Consider the following 12,792-nt stretch of genomic DNA (forward strand, 5'->3'; position numbering starts at 1 on the left):
ATTATAACTAAATTTAAATTTTCAAAACTTGTCAAACAAACAACTTTAAATAACTTACCATTTTTTAGGCACCATTGCTAACTGATCTGTAAATAAAACAAAATGATCATGTTGATATTAAAAGCTTTTAAAAACTTTTTTTTAATAAAATTTTAAATAAATACATAGATAGTATTGCATATATGAAGGCGTTAATCAGAAATAATTTTTATACATAACCCTTTAAGTAACAGCAGTACCATAAAGGTACTTTATTGAATGTAATAGCAACTACATATTTAAACTAATTAAAAATCTATTATCATGCACAAAAATAGCTTTAAATGGGATATTAAAATTATATGGAATACATTAAAAATGGGTTTAAATTTGTACATCAATAGCTTCTCAAACATCTTAGATACTAAGTTAGATAATAAGCTAATTGCTTAATTTGATTTTAATTTTTTGTGATTCTTTTTTGATTTAGGAATTTAAACCTTCTGGTTATAATATCAACAAGTGGCAACTCCTTTAGATCGTTAGAAAAGCATACTAACGATAAATCTTCCTAATGATCAACAAAGAGATATCCTTACTGGTCTTTTAAGATTTTTAGTCGCTTTTCTTCAAGTAATTCGATTATGGGATAACGGCTAGACTTTCCAAAATTTTCTTAACTGCAGTAACCATCTTTGTGCACTCTTTAAGTTAAAATTTGAGTTGGAAGACTATAGACTATATTATAGTCCAGACTATAGGCTATAAATGGTCCAGACTCTAGACTAGACTATAGTCCAGACTATAGACAATACTATAGTCCAGATTATAGACAATACTATATTCCAGACTGTAGACTAGATTATAGTCCAGTCTATAGAGTTGATTTTAGTTCACACTATGGACTATATAGTCCAGACTATATACTAGAATTAAGTCCATCACTATAAATTAGAATATTTTCCACACAAGAGTCTAGACTACAGTCAAGACTATAATCTTGACTATAGTTCAGACTATAATCTTGAGTACAGTCCAGATTATAAACTTGACTATAGTCCAGACTATGGGCTATACTATGGTCCAGACTCTAGACAAGACTATAGTCCAGACTCTATACTAGACTATAGTCCAAAATATAGATTAGACTATATTGCAGACTATAGGCTATACTATGGTCCAGAATCTAGACTAGACTATAGTTCAGACTCTAAACTAGACTATAGTCTAGAATAGTCGATATTACATACTATAGAGTAGACTAGACTATAGTCCGGACTATAGGCTATACCGTGGTCCAGACTATAGACCATACTCTAAACTAGACTATACTCCACACTATAGACTAGACTATATCCCAGACCGTAGGCTAGATTATAGTCCAAACTATAAAGTTGACTATAGTTCACACTATGGACTATATTATAGTCCACACTATAGATTAGACTAATACTAGAGTAAAGTCCATCACTATAGACTAGACTATTTGCCACACAAGAGTCTAGACTATACTCCAGTCTATAATCTTGACTACAGTCTATAGTCCAGATTTTAAACTTGACTTTAGACCAGATTATAAACTTCACGATAGTCCAGACTATAGGCTATACTATGGTCCAGATTCTAGACTATACTATAGTTCAGACTCTTAACTAGACTATAGTCCAGACTATAGACTAGAGTATAGTGCAGACTATAGACTAGACTATAGTCCTAATTATAGATTGGACTAAACTGCAGACACTTTAGTCCAGACTATAGACAAGACTATATTTCAGACTGTAGGCTAGATTATAGTCCAGTCTATAGAGTTGACTATAGTCCACACTATGAGCAGTGTGAAGTGAGCTACTTTATATATCTTAGATAATTAATTTGTAGGTCTGTTATTGCTAAGTCAGCGAACGGGGATGCAAGTTCTCTGGGGATCTTTGGAGTAAAAATAGTGTTTATATAATCTAAAAACAATTCCAAAGAAGTTTCAAGTTGAATTACTTCTGTGGGGAAGTTCTTTATCTAGTAAAAGTCATTAACATCGGGTATTTTACGATAATCGGTTAACCAGTATGCTCGAAATCACATTTTAGTAATTGTCTCAAAGAAAACATGTCCCTGAGAAGTATTCCAACGTAGACCCGTTTTATAGTTGCTAGGTGTCAGGGATCCTGGGGTGCTAGTTATATAAAAAATTTATTAAATGAAAGAAATTACTATCTTTCTATGATAAACTTCTATGATAAACTTCTAGACATATGATGGAAGCTTGAAATCAAATACAAATCAAGAACATTTTGGTATCAATTCCATCTTTTACATTCTTAAATCAATTTTATTTTTAAGCGTTTGAGATTAAACTAAACCAAAATTCTCAAAATAAGTACATTATAAGATCAGTTTGATCCAAAGAAGACTTTAATAGGTAGGTATTACGCATTTAACGGATCCGTACTAGAATCAAGTATTTTGTTGAACTTCAGGAATAGCACACATTTTCACTATTAAGGTGTAGGGTATAAAGTGTTTTCCTTAACATCCCTAAGGTATGTTAACTTTTTTAAGCATTTAGCGATAAAACTGTCAATTAACCACATTTATGTTTGTATTTAAGTTTTTATTAATACAATACAAGTATTTTCTATCAACATTATTCATTTTTTATGTAGATATTTTGCTCGTGTTCATAATTTGCTATAATTATTTAATAATCGCATAATTTAATAAGAAAAAAGAACCGCGACGAAAACGCCTTCTTACCCCCAAAAAGAAGGTGTCTATATTGAATTAAACCAGATTTAGAAAATTTAAAATACAATTAATATTAATTTCCTAATTAATTTTAAGTTTAACACAAGCTTTAGTTGTTTAGCGATGCACAATAAAAATAAAAATAAAAATCAGTAGAATAAATAACTAAAACGTATAAAAACATGTTTTAGTTTTTTTCTTGTTGTTGTTTTATTTGTTTAATTCGGAAAAAAAAGAATAAAACAATCAAAAAAACCAATATAAGAATGTATTTCAAATATAAATAAAAATTATGGCAAAATAATTTGCAGATGACGTTATTGGAGAAGGGTATTTAAAGTTAACGAGACGGTTTGTAACATCATGACAGTAATCTTGTAAATATGTCGTAGAGGCCTTTCTTTTCACTTTTCGATATTGTGTAAATTTTATGTAAATATATAAGATTTCCATAAAAGTTTAGTTTATATTTTAATTTTTCTTAAATATATATATTTTTTTAAAGTGAAGGGTGTTTAGAATTAATTTTATACTGCTTCTATTTTTTTATTTCATTCTTAATACTCTTAATACAGATGCGGAAGATTTTAACAAAACATCTTAAACAAGAGCAGTTGACAACAATATTTCAACTGCAAAATTATAAAAATGTCATCAATTCATACGAATAGAGACAAGACCATGCGTCCGTCTGTCTGCTTTGTCAGTCTTGTGCAAAGAACTCGGCGTATGCCTCACTTTCAAATTAGTTTAGAAACGTTATACATACAATTATATATATATTTTTAAAAAAATTTTATTTCTGGGATTAATTATAAATGCAAATTAATTACTTATTTAATAATTATAACTAATAATAATTTGTATTTTTTATTTGGAAAAAAATAAATATTGAATCATAGTACTTAGAGCAAGTTTTTTTTTGGCAAAATTTTAAGTAATTATAATGTTGTGTTTTTTTTAATTATTCTTTTAAATAATTTTGGACTTAAAGTTCAAAGAATTACAGTAACGAAATTTGCACTAATTGAAAATGTTCTATACACTGAAAAAAATTATTCATAACTGGAATGAATTTTGTCATAAATACGTATTATGAAACGAACATGATTTGTTCTACCAAACTATTTTCATTCAGAATAAGAAAAGTCTAGTCTATAGTCTAGTCTATAGTCTAGTCTATAGTCTAGTCTATAGTCTAGTCTATAGTCTAGTCTATAGTCTAGTCTATAGTCTAATCTATAGTCTAGTCTATAGTCTAGTCTATAGTCTAGTCTATAGTCTAGTCTATAATCAAGTCTATAGTCTAGTCTATAATCTAGTCTATAGTCTAGTCTATAGTCTAGTCTATAGTCTAGTCTATAGTCTAGTCTATAGTCTAGTCTATAGTCTAGTCTATAGTCTAGTCTATAGTCTAGTCTATAGTCTAGTCTATAGTCTAGTCTATAGTCTAGTCTATAGTCTAGTCTATAGTCTAGTCTATAGTCTAGTCTATAGTCTAGTCTATAGTCTAGTCTATAGTCTAGTCTATAGTCTAGTCTATAGTCTAGTCTATAGTCTAGTCTATAGTCTAGTCTATAGTCTAGTCTATAGTCTAGTCTATAGTCTAGTCTATAGTCTAGTCTATAGTCTAGTCTATAGTCTAGTCTATAGTCTAGTCTATAGTCTAGTCTATAGTCTAGTCTATAGTCTAGTCTATAGTATAGTTTATAGTCTAGTCTATAGTCTAGTCTATAGTCTAGTCTATAGTCTAGTCTATAGTCTAGTCTATAGTATAGTCTATAGTCTAGTCTATAGTCTAGTCTATAGTCTAGTCTATAGTCTAGTCTATAGTCTAGTCTATAGTCTAGTCTATAGTCTAGTCTATAGTCTAGTCTATAGTCTAGTCTATAGTCTAGTCTATAGTCTAGTCTATAGTCTAGTCTATAGTCTAGTCTATAGTCTAGTCTATAGTCTAGTCTATAGTCTAGTCTATAGTCTAGTCTATAGTCTAGTCTATAGTCTAGTCTATAGTCTAGTCTATAGTCTAGTCTATAGTCTAGTCTATAGTCTAGTCTAAAGTCTAGTCTATAGTCTGGTCTATAGTCTAGTCTATAGTCTAGTCTATAGTCTAGTCTATAGTCTAGTCTATAGTCTAGTCTATAGTCTAGTCTATAGTCTAGTCTATAGTCTAGTCTAGTCTATAGTCTAGTCTATAGTCTAGTCTATAGTCTAGTCTATAGTCTAGTCTATAGTCTAGTCTATAGTCTAGTCTATAGTCTAGTCTATAGTCTAGTCTATAGTCTAGTCTATAGTCTAGTCTATAGTCTAGTCTATAGTCTAGTCTATAGTCTAGTCTATAGTCTAGTCTATAGTCTAGTCTATAGTCTAGTCTATAGTCTAGTCTATAGTCTAGTCTATAGTCTAGTCTATAGTCTAGTCTATAGTCTAGTCTATAGTCTAGTCTATAGTCTAGTCTATAGTCTAGTCTATAGTCTAGTCTATAGTCTAGTCTATAGTCTAGTCTATAGTCTAGTCTATAGTCTAGTCTATAGTCTAGTCTATAGTCTAGTCTATAGTCTAGTCTATAGTCTAGTCTATAGTCTAGTCTATAGTCTAGTCTATAGTCTAGTCTATAGTCTAGTCTATAGTCTAGTCTATAGTCTAGTCTATAGTCTAGTCTATAGTCTAGTCTATAGTCTAGTCTATAGTCTAGTCTATAGTCTAGTCTATAGTCTAGTCTATAGTCTAGTCTATAGTCTAGTCTATAGTCTAGTCTAGTCTAGTCTAGTCTAGTCTATAGTCTAGTCTATAGTCTAGTCTATAGTCTAGTCTATAGTCTAGTCTATAGTCTAGTCTATAGTCTAGTCTATAGTCTAGTCTATAGTCTAGTCTATAGTCTAGTCTAGTCTAGTCTAGTCTAGTCTAGTCTAGTCTAGTCTATAGTCTAGTCTATAGTCTAGTCTAGTCTATAGTCTAGTCTATAGTCTAGTCTATAGTCTAGTCTATAGTCTAGTCTATAGTCTAGTCTATAGTCTAGTCTATAGTCTAGTCTATAGTCTAGTCTATAGTCTAGTCTATAGTCTAGTCTATAGTCTAGTCTATAGTCTAGTCTATAGTCTAGTCTATAGTCTAGTCTATAGTCTAGTCTATAGTCTAGTCTATAGTCTAGTCTATAGCTAGTCTAGTCTAGTCTATAGTCTAGTCTATAGTCTAGTCTAGTCTAGTCTATAGTCTAGTCTATAGTCTAGTCTATAGTCTAGTCTATAGTCTAGTCATAGTCTAGTCTATAGTAGTCTATAGTCTAGTCTATAGTCTAGTCTATAGTCTAGTCTATAGTCTAGTCTATAGTCTAGTCTATAGTCTAGTCTATAGTCTAGTCTAGTAGTCTATAGTAGTCTATAGTCTAGTCTATAGTCTAGTCTATAGTCTATAGTCTAGTCTATAGTCTAGTCTATAGTCTAGTCTATAGTCTAGTCTATAGTCTAGTCTATAGTCTAGTCTATAGTCTAGTCTATAGTAGTCTATAGTCTAGTCTATAGTCTAGTCTATAGTCTAGTCTATAGTCTAGTCTATAGTCTAGTCTATAGTCTAGTCTATAGTCTAGTCTATAGTCTAGTCTATAGTCTAGTCTATAGTCTAGTCTATAGTCTAGTCTATAGTCTAGTCTATAGTCTAGTCTATAGTCTAGTCTATAGTCTAGTCTATAGTCTAGTCTATAGTCTAGTCTATAGTCTAGTCTATAGTCTAGTCTATAGTCTAGTCTATAGTCTAGTCTATAGTCTAGTCTATAGTCTAGTCTATAGTCTAGTCTATAGTCTAGTCTATAGTCTAGTCTATAGTCTAGTCTATAGTCTAGTCTATAGTCTAGTCTATAGTCTAGTCTATAGTCTAGTCTATAGTCTAGTCTATAGTCTAGTCTAGTCTAGTCTAGTCTATAGTCTAGTCTATAGTTTAGGCTATGGTCTAGTGAACTTCAGTGGTCGCTTTAGCACGAGTTGATCAATACGTTGTTGATGAATATCAGGTCCTGTAGAAACACCCATTTAAAATCCGATGAAAATCTGTAAAATGTTTCCTTTAGTTTAGCCTGAAGTAAATTGAAAATTAAATATCAATTTTCATAATTATTCAAAATAAGCAACAAATTGTTAATGCATAAATTAAGTTTAAACCTCAAACGTTTTTCTAACCACCAATAAAATTGACTCTGCTTTGTATTTTCATTCTTCCAATCATTTCCTGTTTAATTATACAATTTGCAAAAATGGAACTGCAAAAAATTTATTTCATTAACAATTAAACTTCAAGAAAACATGTTTTTTTTCATTCGATTCTTTTATAAAATTTATTTAAATTAAAATAAATTTTATAATGACATTTATTATAATAAACGAAATCGTTATACAATTTTACTATAGAATAATTATAGCATTCAGATTCTTAGAATCCAAATATGAATGTCATCATGAGCTTAATAACGACGGCGACGGATGACACGACGTTTGGCGGTCTTGTAACGGTAGCCTTCAGCAGAGGAGAAGGAGTGAGCTGGTTCGGAAGCAGCAGATTCGTAAGAAACAGCTGGAGCAGAGTATGAAGCAGCAGGGGCAGAGTAGGAGGCAGCTGGTGCAGAGTATGAGACAGCTGGGGCAGATTCGAATTGAGCAACTGGAGCGGAAGCGGCTACAGGAGGCAGGTATTCAGCGGAAGGAGCAGAAGCGGCACCTTGGTGGGGAGGCAAGTATTCGCTGGACAAGTGGCTGACATCACGACGGCGACGACGGATGACACGGCGTTTGGCAGTTCTGTAACGGTAACCTTCACCAGAAGAGAAGGAGTGGGCAGGTTCAGCGGCAGCAACTTCATAAGATTCGTAAGAAGCAGCAGGGGCAGCATAAGACTCAACAGGAGCAGATTCGTATTGGGCAACTGGAGCAGAAGCGGCTACAGGAGGCAAGTATTCGGTGGAGACATCACGACGGCGACGACGGATGACACGGCGTTTGGCAGTTCTGTAACGGTAACCTTCACCAGAAGAGAAGGAGTGAGCTGGTTCACTGGCACCAACTTCGTAGGCAGAAGATACGAATGAGGCAGCTGGACCAGCAAAGGCTTCTACGGGAGTTGTTTCGTATTGACCAATGGGGGTGGAAGCGGCTACTGGAGGCAAGTATTCGGTGGAGACTTCACGACGACGGCGGATGACACGGCGTTTAGCGGTCTTGTAACGGTAACCTTCAGCAGAGGAGAAGGAGTGAGCTGGTTCAGAAGCAGCAGTTTCGTAAGAGCTGTATGAAGCACCAGGGGCGGAAGCAGCAACAGAGAAGGATGGAGCAGATTCGTATTGAGCAACTGGAGCGGAAGCGGCTACAGGAGGCAAGTATTCAGCGGAAGGAGCGGAACCAGCACCTTGGACAGGAGGCAAGTATTCGCTGGACAAGTGGCTGACATCACGACGGCGACGACGGATGACACGGCGTTTGGAAGTTCTGTAGCGGTAACCATCAGCAGAGGAGAAGGAGTGGGCTGGTTCAGCGGCAGCAACTTCATAAGATTCGTAAGAGGCAGCTGGGGCAGCATAAGACTCAACAGGAGCAGAGTCGTATTGGGCAACTGGAGCGGAGGCAGCTACAGGGGGCAAGTATTCAGTAGAGACATCACGACGGCGACGACGGATGACACGGCGCTTGGAAGTTCTGTAACGGTAACCTTCAGCAGAGGAGAACGAGTGAGCTGGTTCAGCGGCAGCAACTTCATAAGATTCGTAAGAAGCAGCTGGGGCAGCATAAGACTCAACTGGAGCAGATTCGTATTGGGCAACTGGAGCGGAAGCAGCTACAGGGGGCAAGTATTCAGTGGAGACATCACGGCGACGACGGATGACACGGCGTTTGACGGTCTTGTAACGGTAACCTTCATCAGATGAGAAAGTGTGAGCTGGTTCAGCAGCAGCGGTTTCAAAAGAGGATGTTTCGTAACTGGCAGCAGGGGCAGAAGCAGCTTCAACATGGAAAGATTGAGCAGCTGGAGCGGGAGCAGAATAAGAGACAGCTGGAGCTGAGGCAGCTTCAACATGGAAAGATTGTGCAGCTGGAGCGGGAGCAGAGTATGAAACAGCTGGGGCTGGAGCAGAAGCAGCTTCAACATGGAAAGATTGAGCAGCTGGAGCAGGGCTGTAGCTTACAGCGGGAGCTGAAGCAGCTTGTTGATGAGGGGGCAAGTACTTGTTGGACAAGTGGCTGACATCAGCAGTTGCGGCAGCAACCAAGGCGCACAATACGATGAAGAATTTCTATAATGAAAATGTTTGAACAATTTGAGTTAATCTTGTTTTGGAAAATTAGCTTTAGCTAATATTTTACTAACCATTTTGAAGTGCTGACTTCCTTATCGACTTAGAATCGAATGGTAAATGATACTTTCTTCCGTTCTTCACAACGTTTTTATACAAAACACTAAATGCAGGAAATTTGCATATTTTGCACAAAATAATCAACTAATTATTTATGACACTTTTTTTCTGTTGCGTTTATTTTATTGCAAATAGATAAAAACTTTTATGCAAGCCGGTTTTTTTTCGATTATTTTGTTGTTTCTTCTTTTCATAAACGTTCTTTTTTTCATTTGCTTATTAATAATTCTTTAAATTATATTCGAAAGGAAAATTGATTTGCTAAATAGTAGTGCATATTTTGAAGCTGATAATAAATTTCCAGATTTCTATTCAATTGTCAAATTTTAATGCAAAGCAAGTTATAATTTTTATTTTAATTAAAATGTGCAATTGCTCCAAAAATTACTACATAAAATTTATAGACACTTGAGGATTTTTTAGGTGCAGTTATAATGATTAAGGTCTAAGGACAACTTCTCACTACAGTGGGAAGGGTATTTTGTACTGATGTATGTAATGCACTAAAAGATTAGTAGTATTCCCACCCTAAATTCACTGAGAATCACGTTCTGCGTCGATTGTCATTCGATTGACGTCGATTGACGGTGTGTCCATGTTAAAGATAATTTGATGAAATTTGGCCCAAGGGAAAGCGTATTGAAAATGGCAAAATCGGTCCATTATTGTATCGCGATAGAACGTAGCAAAACTAAGTTTTGTACAGGTCTTAATGACCTTGCCTAATTTCGAAATGATCGGGCACCATTTGACTCTATCCCCAATACAAAGTGCCCTTCAGAAAAAGATTGAATATCTCCAATTCAGTTATTAACACAACTTTTTCGATGATATTCAGCACAAATTAATATTACAAAAATGTTATTGAGATCGGTCCACCCCCATATAAAGATTCTTTCAGGGAATTTGTTTTTGGCAATAAATTCCTTTAATAAATCGCAACTAAGGTAAAAAGATAACAAATATTTTAATACGACAATCACATTACATGTTCATTACTGGTGTGGGGTATCATATGGTCGGCCACGCCCGACTGTACTTTCTTACTTGCTCTAAAATGGAAAATTTCGAAATACAAATGGAAAGTTCTAAAATGCAATCGGAAATTTCTGAAATAGTTAGTTAGTTAGTTAGTTAGTTAGTTAGTTAGTTAGTTAGTTAGTTAGTTAGTTAGTTAGTTAGTTAGTTAGTTAGTTAGTTAGTTAGTTAGTTAGTTAGTTAGTTAGTTAGTTAGTTAGTTAGTTAGTTAGTTAGTTAGTTAGTTAGTTAGTAGTTAGTTAGTTAGTTAGTTAGTTAGTTAGTTAGTTAGTTAGTTAGTTAGTTAGTTAGTTAGTTAGTTAGTTAGTTAGTTAGTTAGTTAGTTAGTTAGTTAGTTAGTTAGTTAGTTAGTTAGTTAGTTAGTAGTTAGTTAGTTAGTTAGTTAGTTAGTTAGTTAGTTAGTTAGTTAGTTAGTTAGTTAGTTAGTAGTTAGTTAGTAGTTAGTTAGTTAGTTAGTTAGTTAGTTAGTTAGTTAGTTAGTTAGTTAGTTAGTTAGTTAGTTAGTTAGTTAGTTAGTTAGTTAGTTAGTTAGTTAGTTAGTTAGTTAGTAGTTAGTTAGTTAGTTAGTAGTTAGTTAGTTAGTTAGTTAGTAGTTAGTTAGTTAGTTAGTTAGTTAGTAGTTAGTTAGTTCGTTAGTTAGTTAGTTAGTTAGTTAGTTAGTTAGTTAGTTAGTTAGTTAGTTAGTAGTTAGTTAGTTAGTTAGTTAGTTAGTTAGTTAGTTAGTAGTTAGTTAGTTAGTTAGTTAGTTAGTTAGTTAGTTAGTTAGTTAGTTAGTTAGTTAGTTAGTTAGTTAGTTAGTTAGTTAGTTAGTTAGTTAGTTAGTTAGTTAGTTAGTTAGTTAGTTAGTTAGTTAGTAGTTAGTTAGTTAGTTAGTAGTTAGTTAGTTAGTTAGTTAGTTAGTTAGTTAGTTTAGTTAGTTAGTTAGTTAGTTAGTTAGTTAGTTAGTTAGTTAGTAGTTAGTTAGTAGTAGTTAGTTAGTTAGTTAGTTAGTTAGTTAGTTAGTAGTTAGTTAGTAGTTAGTTAGTTAGTTAGTTAGTTAGTTAGTTAGTTAGTAGTTAGTTAGTAGTTAGTTAGTTAGTTAGTTAGTAGTTAGTAGTTAGTTAGTTAGTTAGTTAGTTAGTTAGTTAGTTAGTTAGTTAGTTAGTTAGTTAGTTAGTTAGTTAGTTAGTTAGTTAGTTAGTTAGTAGTTAGTTAGTTAGTAGTTAGTTAGTTAGTTAGTTAGTTAGTTAGTTAGTTAGTTAGTAGTTAGTAGTTAGGTAGTTAGTTAGTTAGTTAGTTAGTTAGTTAGTTAGTTAGTTAGTTAGTTAGTTAGTTAGTAGTTAGTTAGTTAGTTAGTTAGTTAGTTAGTTAGTTAGTTAGTTAGTTAGTTAGTTAGTTAGTAGTTAGTTAGTTAGTTAGTTAGTAGTTAGTTAGTTAGTTCGTTAGTTAGTTAGTAGTAGTTAGTTAGTTAGTTAGTTAGTTCGTTAGTTAGTTAGTTAGTTAGTTAGTTAGTTCGTTAGTTAGTTAGTGTTAGTTAGTTTAGTTAGTTAGTAGTTAGTTAGTTAGTTAGTTAGTTAGTTAGTTAGTTAGTTAGTTAGTTAGTTAGTTAGTTAGTAGTTAGTTAGTTAGTTAGTTAGTTAGTTAGTTAGTAGTTAGTAGTTAGTTAGTTAGTTAGTTAGTTAGTTAGTTAGTAGTAGTTAGTTAGTTAGTTAGTAGTTAGTTAGTTAGTTAGTTAGTTAGTTAGTTAGTTAGTTAGTTAGTTAGTTAGTTACTCATTTAATTACTCAGTTAGAAGTTACGAGGTCATGTTTAAAATTGATTTAACACAATAATCAATCAAAAAGTACAAATTAATTAAAACATAAAGTTGCAATAAAATAAATGAAAATGTTATAATATCATTAAAGTTTTAACTACTGATGTCATTAAGAATCATGTTACGTTTTTGTCGAAAGTAGTTTAAATTTGACAAATTTTAAATTTGTTGTTCTTTTTTCTACTTTTTATATTTAATCTTTTGTTGTTTTTGTTCATTCAATGAATCATTTAAATAATAGTTTTTTTATATTAATTTATTATTGATGAAATGCTTTATTAATCAAGTTCCCAAATCTGATATAAAGCAGTAGCTCAATGATCTTGATTCAAGACAGAACTGTTTTGTTTCGGAGTTAAGCTAAGTGCAGTGGTATTGTTCTAGCTTGTTGTCAATAACCAAAAAAAATATGGAAACATTGTTTAAGCCAATTGAAAATAAATTTGTTAGTTAAAACGCAATTACATTTTCCACCTTAATAATATCCAAGTAGTACAACAGCCATGCGATATCCTGCGACCAAAGATTTCAGCATGTTCAAGTCTCCACCAGGAGTATTGTAAATAATTTTACAAGACAGTCTCGATCAATAACGTATGGTTCTATGCCATGAAAATACATTCAAAAGCGGAAATGGAACCCACAGGAACTTAACGCAACAGAGATCTAAATACTAAACCCAACATATTTTGGGTAACATCATATGACATAACAACCATTTTTGTGGGTCGGTCTAACGGTCTAACAACCAGATCGAAGAAAGTTCTAAAAATTCTTAAAAAAAAGTTAATACTGTGTTTGCAACCCTGTTTTCCCTCTATAGTCTCTATCTTTTATAACA

General features: G+C 33.0%; 1 protein-coding gene across 1 annotated transcript; it reads right to left on the reverse strand.

Moving 5' to 3' along the window:
- Positions 1–7,022: 7,022 nt before the first annotated feature.
- Positions 7,023–9,212, reverse strand: LOC119608713 (flocculation protein FLO11). The gene is made up of 2 exons (XM_037963233.1): positions 9,073–9,212; positions 7,023–8,998 (listed from the first exon to the last, which is right to left on the reverse strand). Exons 1-2 carry the CDS (start codon positions 9,073–9,075, stop codon positions 7,178–7,180), a joined length of 1,824 nt encoding a protein of 607 aa, XP_037819161.1. The 5' UTR covers positions 9,076–9,212; the 3' UTR covers positions 7,023–7,177.
- Positions 9,213–12,792: the final 3,580 nt, after the last annotated feature.

Source organism: Lucilia sericata, unplaced genomic scaffold, assembly GCF_015586225.1.
Source record: "Lucilia sericata isolate MDLA Ls3-8-SP2 unplaced genomic scaffold, ASM1558622v1 Contig000874F_arrow, whole genome shotgun sequence".
NCBI lineage: Eukaryota > Metazoa > Arthropoda > Insecta > Diptera > Calliphoridae > Lucilia > Lucilia sericata.